The 14,131-nt window shown below is 43.4% G+C and overlaps 1 protein-coding gene across 1 annotated transcript in view; it reads left to right on the forward strand.

Annotated features, from left to right (window-relative positions):
* Window positions 1-10,566, forward strand: part of RCN1 (reticulocalbin 1) — a 12,854-nt gene extending 2,288 nt beyond the window's left edge. Inside the window, exons 2-6 of the mRNA XM_006091626.3 lie at window positions 2,426-2,619; window positions 3,615-3,793; window positions 5,646-5,706; window positions 8,347-8,546; window positions 9,415-10,566. Of these exons, the coding sequence (XP_006091688.1) occupies window positions 2,426-2,619; window positions 3,615-3,793; window positions 5,646-5,706; window positions 8,347-8,546; window positions 9,415-9,522 (742 nt within the window). The 3' untranslated portion in view covers window positions 9,523-10,566. The remainder of the gene's footprint in view (window positions 1-2,425; window positions 2,620-3,614; window positions 3,794-5,645; window positions 5,707-8,346; window positions 8,547-9,414) is intronic.
* Window positions 10,567-14,131: the final 3,565 nt, after the last annotated feature.

The following is a 14,131-nucleotide window of genomic DNA, read 5'->3' on the forward strand; positions in this document are numbered from 1 at the left end:
CATGAAAAAGCCGCCTCTCCTGTACACCAGCTCCTGGTGCAACAGTCCCCTCCCAAGTCTGGGCTGCTGAGGGAAGGGAGCATGGCTGAAATCTGGGCAACTTTGTCACCCCCATCTGACCTGATCCCTGAAAATGTGCCAGCTCTATGGTCCCTGGAAGACACTTAGGCCAGAGGGCTGCAAAGTGGGGGACCTGTTAGGCTGCCTGCTGTGACAAACAGAAATGGAAGTCAATTGTCAACTTTTAAAATTGGAGTGATTTTACATATAGACCTCAATTTCTGGTTTCCCATTGACACCCACAGGCCATAATTCCCATGTGGCAGTCATTGTCTGGAGCAGCTAGGGCACCCTTGTTGGCAGCTGGCAGGGGATCTCCAGGTTTCCCTAGGCTCGGCCTGGCGGCTTTGTTCATTTCTGTTACCTGCTAGGTGTTTGTTGAGTTTTCCATCCACCCGTTTACTGTCCTTAGTGGAAAGGCACATTTTCTTTCCTTTATTCCTCACCACATTCCTTGTGAAGTAGGTATTCCAATTTGCAATTGGAGAAACCGAGACTCAGAGAATCAAGACATTTGCCTATCACACAGGACTAGGTAAGATCCAGGTGTTTTGACTAGAACAGTGGTTGGCAAACTGCGGCTCGAGAGCCACATGCGGCTCTTTGGCCCCTTGAGTGTGGCTCTTCCACAAAATACCATGTGCGGGCGCACATGTACAGTGCGATTGAAACTTCGTGGCCCATGCGCAGAAGTCAGTATTTTGTGGAAGAGCCACACTCAAGGGGCCAAAGAGCCGTAGTTTGCTGACCACTGCAGTTTGCCGACCACTGGACTAGAGGGATTGGCTTTGTTTACATCATAGCTGCCTTTCCCAGTATCTCACTCCTGAGATTTTTTTAAAGAGAGATTAAGATCATATTTATTCTTCCAACAGATATTAAGTTCTAGGTGTCAGGCTGACTATGTCCCTGACGTTATTTGTCATCAATTAGATGCTGTCTTTTCCATAAGAAAAGGTTATTCACAGTCTGACATTAGGTCTCTGCTGGTCTGAGATTCTGTTCCTCAGCCAGCTTTGGATAACTGATGGGCATGTCACCTCTGTGTCCCGGCGTTGGAGCAGTGCCTGGCACATAGTAGGTATGTTTAACACCGCAGTGTTGAAAGAATTCTGCTGTGTCTGGCTGTGGTCTCCTGGAAGGAAGCCTGAAGATACCTGAGGCTTTGTCTTTCAATATGGAGAAGTTACAATTGCAAATGAAAGGACCCATTAAAGCTATTAGTAATGCTTACACCTTCCTGAGAAAGGAGCTCTGGCTCCCCAGGTACCAGGTGGGAGATGGAGACTTAAGTACTTATGAATTCATTTCCCATATCTAATTAATCAAAAGAGAAACTGCCAATCAAAACTCCTGTTCACAGTAAGAAAATTTTACCACTAAGTTGATAGAATTCCAGCCCAAAGCAAAGAAACAAATCCCCAATCAACTTGTATGACCTCCTCCCAATAAGTGGACTATCAGGGTAAAACTTTTTTAAACATTAGGAATAACCTGTGGGTATCTTTGAAGTTTCCTACAGGGATGGAGTCCCTAGTTTGGACCCTTTGGCCTAGAGGTGGATGCTGGTGAATTCTAGCCTGAACTTTGCTTTGGACTAGTGTTTGGCGTACCTCAGTGGAGTCCAGTGGGAAATTGCTAGAACCTGGGCCAGCTGTGGAACAGGAGATACCAGTGGGCATAGGGGTCTTGAAGAGCAGGGGGTTCAGGCTCCTGGAGCAGCTTAGCTGCTCACGTTTCTTGAATAGGTTTCATTGATGTCAAGGCTCTTTCATCCCCAACATTTTATGCTTGTCCAACAAGATCTGGTCTCTTGGCTTCAAGTGTCAAGTGTTTGGCTACAAAGTGGTGAGTTTAAAAAACAAACAAAACAACAAAAACCACAAGAACTCACTTATCTGTTGGTTTACATAGAATTTTCCATTTTTTTAGATTGGACCTAAAGTCACTTCTTAACCCATTGTACCAAATACCAGCTGTGTGATCTTGGAACAGTAATTCAAGTTCTCTCAGCCTCAGTTTCCATTATTCTAAAGACTACATCAGGGAAGACCGCTAGGTTTCACCTTACAAATCGACACTAATCAGTTGGTCATGCCTATCTGCAGAGCACTGTGTTGAAAAGGATTCTGAGGCCACGTCTTGGTTTATTAGGACAAAGGGGCATGACCCACTAGTAGTGTCTGCCAGTGGCACTGGGTGGGAGGAAGGCATGTCGTTCTTGGAAGAGATGAACTTTGAAGGTCCTTTCCAGCACCATCGGATCATTGAGCTTGTGTCTGCATTTTAGATTCTGCAAGCGTTTGATCTTTCTCTGGATCAGGATCATGCAAGTCTTGATAATAGCCTTGTTTTTTAACTACAGGAAGATTGTTGATCGAATTGACAGTGATGGGGACGGCTTTGTCACCACAGAGGAGCTGAAAACCTGGATCAAACGGGTGCAGAAAAGATACATCTATGATAATGTTGCTAAAGTCTGGAAGGATTATGATCGGGACAAGGACGATAAAATTTCCTGGGAGGAATATAAACAAGCCACCTATGGTTACTACCTAGGTAAGAGGTGCTGCAGGAGAGATTACACAGCTGGGGCCCACATAACAAGCTTTTTGCGGAGACTCTCTACTCCCTCATCATATCCACCCCCTTCGGGGGATGTCACAACCTCCTAAGTAGAACCTACTTGTGTAACATCCTGCTCTGCTTACTAAGAATGCACTTGGTTGCTTACTCTGTATGAGATCCTAGATGGTGAGTAGTGGCAGGGGTCCAGGGTCTAATGAAAAGTGATTTAGGTTGCCACCCTCCCTGAGCTACGATCTCAAGGGTACACTCAGAACAAAGCAGAGAGGCAGCATGTCTGCCGTACAGTTCACAGTGCTGCCGATTTCAGATAGCAAGTGGGCTGGAGCTATCGGGGAAGGCTTCTGGTAGAGGGTGGCTTGGGAGCTGGGCCTTGAAGAATGGATTTGTACTTGGAGAGAGAGTGGGGGAGGTGGGTCAGCTGGAAGGGCAAAGGTACAGCGATGCATTTAGCAATGGGCAGGGTTTGGATATGAGACACACCCGTTTGGGGAATGATGGAATGGTGTGTGCAAAGCAAAGGGTGCAGACCCGCTAGGTGTGTGGTCGACAGTGAGGGGACAGGTCTGAGAAGCACCGAAGATGCACACATTCACAGACAGATTAAGGGTGATCTTGAAAGCCAGGCAGAAGCATTTAGACAAAATGTGAGCCTCTGCCTGTTCTGGAGCAAAGAATGATATGATGAAAGCAGGGTTCAGCAAAGAGAAGTATGGTTTTAGTATGGTCAAAAGCCTGTGCTCGTAACCACTACTAGAATTCCCTTAATATATCCAGTAGGGCTGTATTCTGGGGTGGTAAGAAGGGGCAGATACGAGAGGCATTCTGAAATAAATGGTGTCAGAGAACTCGAGAGGTCAGGATCTTTAGTCCCATGTGTCCTTCTTTGGGCATGAAGTTACCAGTGATCTGGCAGGAAATGCCTTCCCTAGCAGCCCCGTTGAAACGTTTGTGTGCACATCCTGCAGGAAACCCTGCAGAGTTTCAGGATTCTTCAGATCATCACACCTTTAAAAAGATGCTGCCACGCGACGAGAGAAGGTTCAAAGCTGCAGACCTCAATGGTGACCAGACAGCCACTCGGGAGGAGTTCACCGCCTTTCTGCACCCTGAGGAGTTTGAGCATATGAAAGAAATTGTGGTTTTGGTAAGATAAAAGAAGTCCCTAGGCTGGGAGAAGACCAGAGTGCAAATGCTACACCAAGATCTTGTCTTGTCTTCCAAAGAGAGAATGTTCTTCATCTTGAGGGGAATTGGAGAAGGACCCTGAAGTGGAGTGCATTGGAATACCTGTCCACCCAGTAAATGAGTCAGGGCAGGCTAGGTGCTGTAACAAATAGCCCCCAATCATAGCCATTTATCACAATCAAAGCTTATTTCTTGCTTATACCACTTCCAGGGCAGATGGTCCCAGTCCGGTAGGTTTTCTGGGCAGTTCTCCTCTAAGAGCTATCAGGCAGCCAGGCTGCTTCCATCTTATACACCACCATCCTGTGGCCTCAAGGTCGTCCTGGTAGCTGCCAGTTGGTAGATAAGAGGAAATAAGAAGGCAGTCAGTCTACCTAACTGCTCTGACCAGGAAATGACACATCCCTTCCTTTTACATTCTTCTGGCTCCTCCTAGATGTGATGAGGCTGGGAAATAGTTTAGATATGTGCTCAAAAAGAGCAAATGGGTTTGATAAGGAAACTAGCTAGTCTCTGTCCACTTTTCTGCTTTGAGGGAACTAAAAAAAGACTCTGAAATGGAGTACATTGGGTTGTTAAACTGTACAGAAACGTAAAGGGAAAACCATGGCTGGAAAGGACGCTCCCCTTAGCTTGGGTCTTCAGAGGATGAATAGATCAGATTCTATGGGCTTTGAGGGTCAGCTATGCTTGTAAGGCCTCTGAGTGTAGCAGCTTTCCATAGTGTTTTGTGGAGTCCCAAATGTCTTTTTTTTTTTAAATATATTTTTATTGATTTCAGAGAGGAAGGGAGAGGGAGAGAGAGATAGAAACATCAATGATGAGAGAGAATCACCGATTGGCTGCCTCCTGCACACCCCTTACTGAGGATGTGCCCGCAACCAAGGGACATGCTCTTAACTGGAATCGAACCTGGGACCCTTTAGTCCACAGGCCGACGCTCTATCCACTGAGCCAAACGGTCAGGGCAGAATCCCAAATGTCTTAATATAATGTGGTTACTTGCTTCCTGGTCAGATAACCCGAGGCAAGCTGCCTCCTGCTGGGAAACAGGTGGCTGAAGCTTTTGTTTATAACCAGCTCGGGGCTATTTTAGTTATGCAGTTGGTTGTTGGGCCCACTCTTGCCTCCTGCTTCATCCTCATGACCTAAGGACTGAGCAGTGGCTCCGAGAATCATTTGTTTTTACTGCCCAACATCCACTTAGTGAGAACTGATTTGCCAGAGGGCGATGAAGATGAAGAATTAGCCATAAGTGGATTATGTGCCTTTGAGTTGCTGAGACAATGGACATTAAACTCATTGAAATACTCCCCATGGCAAAATGCCTAATCCGGAAGTCAAATATGCTAAATACAGAACATAATACACCCAAAAGTCATAGACTTTTATTTCTTAATTGCCCGCTGTTTCATATTTTTCTGACACCACCCCGTGTTCCTTGTCCAGTTAGCCCTGGAATCTATCTCTGACCATCTGGTCCAGTGGTTCTCAAGCTGGGTCCTCCCAGGTGCCCCCCCCCCCCCCCCCCATGACTTGGCTGGATGGTGGAAGTGGTTGGGCTGGCATATAACCAGAGCATCTCTGGACTTCCACGTACATTTTCATTTGAAGAGAGTTCTACTATGAAAACTGGGAGTAGGGAGGAAGGACGGAAACCACTGCATTGGTGCACAGGAGGTAAGGAGACAAGCCCGAAGTCACCAGGCGTTCTACCATAAAAGCCAGACGAACGAGGACAGTAGTCAGAACTCTAAGACTTACTGAGAGCGCAAAGCCATCTTGCATTCTGTTTTCTGTTTGCTTCCTAGGAAACTCTGGAGGACATCGACAAGAATGGGGATGGGTTTGTGGACCAGGATGAGTATATCGGTGAGTGCAGCCTGGGTCCTGCTCAGCTGTCCCCACTGGGCAACGTTCCTCCACCCACATGTACTTTCTCCAGACATCTCTGTTAGCAACCGCTACAAGTCTGTAGGTGTCGTTCTTGTGAGGGACTTGTTACACCATCCCTAGTAGTGCAGTAATGTCAGGGAGGAATTATTACACCTCATTCAGTGGAGAAGAGACCAGAGGCTGGCCCCTACCTGTAGGATGGCCAGCAGTTGTCCCCACAGCTCTCAGAGGTGCCCTTCATCACGCTGTGTAGTCTTACCTTTGCGAAATGCGATTGGAGATGCCATAGATCTACAGTGAGTGTAGAGCAGACAGTCTCAGCGGAAGCTCTGAAATCAGACTGGGTCAGCAGGGCCTACAAGCTCTAAGTAGACAAAGCTATGATCAGCAGAGCTACTTATATGCCCAGGCTATCTGCAGAAAAGCATTCCTTCTTACAGGTAAATCCTTTTGCAAAATGCATAATTGCCCCATAATATAGCTGTTTTGTTTTTGATCCTTTCATTGGGAGGGCCATACCTAGCATTTTGTTCTGAAGGGCTCCACGTGAGCAATGTCAAGAAGTGCATTTTCAGGTAACAGCACTGCCTGAATGCAACTCGAATGTAGCTGGGTTGGAACCCACCGTTGCTGGTTAGAGTCCTTCCCGGCAGCCCCAAAGCCCTCCAAGCGTAAAGGACTGGAGCAGGCAACATGGAAATTTCTATTTGATCCTCATCAGCTGCTACTTCAGTGCTTTGGCACATGGCTGCCTTCTCATGATACCTCCTCTTTTCCCAAATCTCAATAAGGCAAAGCTGGTAAATCATTCGAGGGATGGGATCGCTGTAATTCTTATACATATATTGATTAGAAGCTGTTAATTACCTTTCATTGTAAAACCAGAGCCCAAGTTGCCATCGGTCTTTGGCCTGTGGTTGTGTGACTTTGCCACCCCTTTCCCAAGAACAAGTGCCTTCAGTAATGAAGGGCAGAATTGCTTCTACTCGTTAGGAATTGATCCCAGGAACGTAACGCTGTTCTCTGTCAGTCTGTGGTGTAACAGACAGGTAGCTCTTGCCACAGTCCTTAAAGTGATCTTGGTGGCACTAATTGTGTAGAATAACAGATGCTGACAGCCCCTCGTCAGGGCAAGAGCAGAGCCTTCCTCTTGCTTGGTGCACATCTGAGGGAAGGTTCAGAGCCGCAGACGCCTTGACAGTGGGGATGGGATTAGACTAACAGAAAAGGCTGGATGATTAAAACCATGCAGCACTTTCGACTAAGGATGTGTGCTCTTCCCAGCTTTCCTGAATCTGCATTGAAACAGTGCAGCGTCAGAGGCAAAACTCCTTTAGTGGCTCTGCCTAAAACCAACATTCCATTCTTTACACTGAGCAGAGAGGCAGATGGGGGCATTGTACCTGCAAATCAAATTCTGAGCAATTTGCAGTCAGAAAGGCCTGTTGCATGGACTTGTCTAGCAAGTGACTTCTCTTCAGGAGGGAATGAGTGCAAACCCAGTGGTGATGTGTAATGGGAAAGAGCACAGTGGAATTAGAAGTCCTGGCTTCTCCACTTACTAGTTTTGTGACCCCAGGGGAGTCATGCAATCACTGTAAGCCTCAGTTTCCTCGTCTGTAAAATGGGAATACACAGCACCCATGCTTCCAGGACTGGATGGAGCTCAAGGTAGCTAATGTATGTGACAGCCATTTCTCAAAAACACTATGCAGATGTCAGGTGTGAATCTACCTTGTAGCAGAACCAAGGGTCTTACCTCTCTTTTACCTTCACTGCCTGCTCCCTGTACCACCTGACATTCCCAAGTTGTGTTTCCATTAAAGAGAAACTGCCCACAGGGTATCTCTCTTTTCTAAGATAATCTAGTAATTTAGCAAACAGTGCATAAACTTTGCCTTTTTCTCCTTTTGCCATTTTGTAAAACAGGGATCGTGATCTATCTTATAGAATTGTTATAAAAATGAAATAAAATGATATGTGAAAACCCTTTGGAAATTATGTAAACGGCAATAGGAATGAACATGGTAGATAAGCCCATGTTTCTATGCAACCTCAAGCTCATACTAGCTGTGGCCTCAGTATTTTCAACTATAAAATGGAAATTGTAACAAGACCTACTTCATAGGATTGTTGTGTATGTAAAGTACATTATAAAGTATCGACCATAGAAGGTGCTTGATGGTGGTTATGAGTTTTCACCTGTGTAATGCTAGTTTGGGTTTAGAGGGCTTTCATAGAAAGTGTCCCACTTGACCTTCATAATAACCCTGTGGTTTGTAAATTATTATCATCTCTATTTTACAGACAAGGCAATTTAAGATTCAGCCATTGAAATGGGTAACTTAATCCAGCCATTGAAATGGGTAACTTAATCCTAGTCACTGAACTGAGTCATCTTTTATCTTCTGGCTCCTAGGCTCAGTTCTTTCTATTCCACCAAGCGACTTTCATGATGGATAAATCATTGCAATATTATTCTCAAGAAACTGCTCACCAGATGTCTGGGTTAGGTCTCTAGATTGGTCATAGTCCTTCCAAAAACTCAGGCGGTCAGGTTTTCTTTGATGTACCTTCCCACCTGTCTTCCTAACCAAGATCAACCTTCCTTTCCAGCGGATATGTTTTCCCACGAGGAGAATGGCCCTGAGCCAGACTGGGTTTTGTCAGAACGGGAGCAGTTTACTGAATTCAGGGACCTGAACAAGGATGGGAAGTTGGACAAAGATGAGATTCGCCACTGGATCCTCCCCCAAGACTATGACCACGCACAGGCTGAGGCCAGACACCTGGTGTATGAGTCGGACAAAAACAGGGTATTTCACATTCTTCTGGGGTCAGTCTTTGAAGGGAGACAGTTTACATAAGATTGGTTCTGTTTGCTTTGTGATAGCATTGGCCTGGGCCCCTGTGCCTTATTGACATTTCTCATTCTTGCCATACGTCAGAGACCTGTAAACTTGACCCAATACCATGATAATCCACAGTGAGATCATTAGGTCAAGACATTCCTGGAGAGTCAGCTATGGGCCACAGACTTACATTCACTCCCATTTCCTAGAATTGCAGAATTTTGTTTGCTGTGGGCAGGGCATGGATTTAAGAGACACACCCTGCATTGCCTTAAGATAACTTTGTTCATCTATTCATTCAGTCAGCAGATATTTATCCAACATCCATGATGTGTCAGGCACAAGAAAGTCCAGCCCATTAAAACATAAGGCATCCTCAGGCAAGCTCACACTTCTAGCTCTGTGCCCAGCACTTCAATATCTATTGATACATATCCACATAAATAAGTAGGCAAGATTTATAAAGACCTGCCTTTTTCCACTTTGATCACTGCTCCAACTCTTAGGAGACAATTGTGTGGTGTGGTCCATGAAAGGGAAGTGGACTTCTTCAAGGCCCTTTTTGGGAATGCCAGCACTGCTTGTAGACAGTTGGTCGAGCTTCTGAATTCCTGGGGGACTTACCTAATATATTTTTGCACAGCATTTACAGCAGGAGGCTGTTGCAGTTTGGGGTTTCACAGTGCAGCGATGGTAGATGAAAGAGGTACTAGCAGCTTCTTAATTAATAAGGGTAGCGTTTCAAATGTTGCAAATCAGTGAACTAACATAGAGCTTCATGCTATTCAGTTACTAGAGCTTCGATAACACAGCTCTTTCCTCTCCCCGGCAGGATGAAAAGCTAACTAAAGAGGAGATATTGGAGAACTGGAACATGTTTGTTGGAAGCCAAGCTACCAATTATGGAGAAGACCTCACAAAAAATCATGATGAACTTTGATACACACTCAGCATAACATGACAGACTGTCATGGGCTTTCTTTTATTGTCTTGGATGGTTGCTACAGTTGTCTAATTTATAGCAGTTGTGTCCCTGAAACAGCAGTTTATAACCTCAGATTGGGCTTAAAATTGCTTTTCACTCAATGTTTACTGCGAAATAGTCATTTCTATTCCTTCAATAAGATATCTCTACAAACACCTTAAAATCTTTGTAAATCACAATATTTTTTGGGGTGGGGATACATTACAAAAACATGACTTTTTAGCCTTTTTCATTATATTTAAAGGGGAATAAGATTAGAAAAAGCCCTGTTACTGAGAAGTTGGGTGGGTTGGGGGAGCAGTATATGGAGTGACTGCTATGTATTTTAACTGAAATTTTTATATTTGCCACATTGAAAAATTAGGGAAAACTCTGATAAAGTTACAGTGGTGTCCTATGTGGGCTTATTTCAGAACAAGTCTAATACTTCAGATTCTTCCTTCTTGACTTTGTACTCTGAGCTGTTACTGTAAGTGGAGTATAAAACCTCTGCATTTTTCTGTATGGACCTGGTAATGTGCACAACAAATCCACATCTTTGTTTTTTGTTTTTTTTTACAATAAGAATCAATGAAGAAAGATAATGTGAAAAAGAAAGGGATTTTAGAGGTAGGGAAAAGATGAATGGCAGGCATTTGGTGAACTATAGGAAAATGGTAAACATGTTATTATACTTGAGAAGATTATCTTGACATATAAACGAGGTAGGTCTGATCTTTGAAAAAGTGAATAGAGATGTGATCCATTTCCTTGCTGATCATCGATAGGAATGAAGGAGGGAATCCCAGGGAAGCCTGCCTGGTGGGGGGCTGGAACCCAGTCCCAGTGATTCCACGACTCTTGGACCTGCCAGGGGACCACTCACACCGTGGAATTAGGACAAGGTGATGTTCCAAGCCATTGGCTGAACTGGAGGAAACAACGTTTACAGGTTGAAATGCTACCTTATAAGTAGGAAGTGAATGAAATAAAAAATCCCACTGAGGATTTTCTACTGTGTCCTGTGGTGTTTGACTTCACATGTACTGTGCCATTATTCACAGAGAATTAAATAGGATGGGTTAACATGAGTAAAATTACAAAGGGTCTGGGGGTTTTAGATCAAGTACTAAGAATGTTCAGAATATCCTTGTATTTACTGATTTAATAAATGGGTACTTCCCTCTTCCTCTATGCTAGTTAGGGAATCTGTAGGCCATTTTAACAGTAAGATCTTTCTGAGATAGGTCTCAACTGGAAGAATATCCAGATTTCTCACCAAGCCCTCTGAGTCTGGTCCCTTGCTGTCTCATCAGCATCACCTTATCACTCTCCCATTTGCTTCCTATTGCCGGCCCACTGACTTTCTGGTCCTTGAACACCAAGTTCACTCCTAGGTTGGACCCTTCACACTTGCTGTCCTCTCAGATTCACAACACCATCTCACATTCTCTGGGAACTCAAAATGGTACTTCTTCAATAGAGCCTTCCAGACTCCAACATTTATAGTATAGTCACGTGCCACTGAATAGCAGAGATATGTTCTGAGAAATGTGTTCTTAGGCACTTTTGTTGTGTGACCATAGAGTGTATACAAACATAGATGGTCTACCCTCCTACACTCCTAGGCTAACTGGTACACCATCATCGTGTGTAGGGTCCATCATTGACCGTTGTTAAGCAGTGCATGACTTTAGTACCCATTCAAATCCCTATCTCGTTTTTGTTTTATTTTTTTGATACAGATTTCCATGGATACTTGTTTCCTAGGGCTGCTGTACAAGTTACACAAAGTGAATGGCTAACAGACAACAAAAGAAGCTTATTCTCTCAGTTCTAGAGGCCAGAGTGAAATCAAGGAGGCTCTAGGGAGCATCTCTCCTTGCTTTCTTCCTCTCCTCATCCTGAGATCCTTAACTTAGTTACAGCTGCAAAGACCATGTGCCACTTAACGACAGGGATATATGTTCATATTCACAAGTTCCAGGCTAGGAGGTAGACATGTCTTGGGGACCACCATTCAGCCAACTATAACACTTGACATTATCTTGTTTGTATATTGTTCATCTTCCCCAAGTTAGAATTATGAGCTTTGAGAGAACAATCGAGTCTGGTCCGTCTAATTTACTCCTATTTCCAGGAATTTGGAATATGAGAGCCCAACCTACAATAAGTACTTCAATTATTTGCTGAAGAATGAGAGGTTGTTAGCTTTAATCAGAGAATATATGTCAGGGGAAGAAATTTTTCTGAAAAAAAATAATAAACTGAACATGTGCTGAATGAGAATATAAGTAATTTTGTCCAAGATTCCACAGTGATTAGATGGCAGGGACAAAATTCAAATCCAGATGTTCCTGTCTTCAAGATCTCTGTAATGAGAAATACTGTAATGTCACAAAGCATTATTTATATGCTTAATGGCACTGAAAGCATTAATTGCTAGGAGCCAAAATCTGTCCAAGCAAAGCATGAACACATTTTGTACCTCATGTCTCTTCTTGTAGGTGTTTAGCACTAAGTTTCACTGCTCCAAATCGCCAAATCTGACATAGGTTTTCTTTATTTCTCTGCTCTCCCACAGTACATGATTACACGGTCAGGAAATGAAAATAGCTCCTCCTACCTAGAAACAGGCTGACAACATTTTTTTTTTAAGCAGTGAAAACCTGTCTTTAAAAAAATTAGAAATTCTGTGTAACCTAATTATAAGCATAACACTTTAAAAAGGTGCTAACATTCTTTTTCCCCCAAAAGGGAATATCGGTTGATTTATTAAGTTATACACAGTAAGATGTTAAATATAGTTTGAGCACTAAGTTTTTCCTTTCAAGTCAGTGCACATAAGAAGAGAAACCTCAAAGAAACCAGGGCTTCTGGGGCTGAATTTAACACTATTTAAGGAAAGAAAGTCTTAGCTAGGGGACATAGCTGTTAACATGGTGATTTGTAAAGCCTTAGATTTCTAATAGGGTCTGACTGTTTCAAGGAAAACATATTTTGTTTCTAGGTAACATTTCAAGTCTGATTATGAACAAATGCTACAAAATCGATCTGTAATGAGAAATACTGTAATGTCACAAAGCATTATTTATATGCTTAATGGGACTGAAAGCATTAATTGCTAGGAGCCAAAATCTGTCCAAGCAAAACATGAACACATTTTGTACCTCGTGTCTCTTAATGTAGGTTTTTGAATGAATTCGAGTGTAATGAAAATGTAGTTAGAAAGTCAGCAACACCTGAAGGTTTTCTTCACCCGCTTGGATTATCATAGCTGTTTCTTGTTAGCAATGGCACGAATCATACCTGCTCAGAGGTGCCCAGCAAACAGCAGACACGTGGCTACTTGTTAGCTCGGCTCTAAAACATTGTGAAGTAGTGAATGGCTGGCTGTTTGTTTGTTTTTTTAAGTTTCTCTAGATTCATTTTGCCACCTTTCTAATAAAACCTGGCTTTTCCCTAGTACGTGCACCTAGATCAGTGATGGCGAACCTATGACACGCGTGTCAGAGGTGACACGCGAACTCATTTTTTTGGTTGATTTTTCTTTGTTAAATGGCATTTAAATATATAAAATAAATATCAAAAATATAAATCTTTGTTTTACTATGGTTGCAAATATCAAAAAATTTCTATATGTGACATGGCACCAGAGTTAAGTTAGGGTTTTTCAAAATGTTGACACGCCGAGCTCAAACGGTTCGCCATCACTGACCTAGATTTAGCTCTCTCCTTAGTCTTAAAACTGAGTTTATAGTGTTAGAATTTCCCACTAAAAACCATTAAGTGCCATCATGCTCACTGCTGTAGCTCACAAGGAAGTATTAACCTGAGAAGTGGAAAGACTGTGTCATCAGTACTTAGAGTAGTAAGATTTATATGAATTTGGAGATATATTCAGAGTCTATTGTCACTCTTAATTCTGGTCAATTCTGGGGTCCAGGGCTGGGGGATACCCACCATTCTATGAGCTGTAAATACCTCTAATTTTCCTCATCAAATAGAAAACAGTGTCTGATTCCCCACAGAAGCACATGAAATGAAATACTTTTCTTCCTTGAAACTCGTGGAGTGGGAGCACTTCTTTTCTGATAAATACAAATAGCTGTGCACCAGGCACCATGCCAAGTACTCACATACATTTCTCACATAACCTTCACAACAGGCCTATGAAGGTGGTACTTATAAGAAAGAGGGTAAGCTGGCTTGTGCTGCGGTAACAAATAACTCTACCATTTCAGTGGTTTAAAGCAGCCGAGGTTTAATTTTTGCTTTTGCCAAGTCTGCTGTGGTTCTGGGCAATTGTCCATGGGGCTCACTGTGTGTCTCCACATCCACCCATGTCCCCTGGAGAATCAAGCCAGGCCATCAAATGTAGTCATTCCTGCAAGTGACTTTAGTCCCCCATTCTCATTTCCATTGGTCAAAGCAAGCCACGTGGCTACATCTAACTTCAAGGGAGTAGGAAGTGCATCCTGCTGTTGCTCAGAGGGGTAGGGTGAAAACCTTGGTGTAACAAAAATGTTATTCCTGGTAAACAGTGGTAACTATTTTCACCATTTTACAGGTAAGAGAACTATAA

Source organism: Myotis lucifugus, unplaced genomic scaffold, assembly GCF_000147115.1.
Source record: "Myotis lucifugus unplaced genomic scaffold, Myoluc2.0 scaffold_92, whole genome shotgun sequence".
Lineage (NCBI taxonomy): Eukaryota > Metazoa > Chordata > Mammalia > Chiroptera > Vespertilionidae > Myotis > Myotis lucifugus.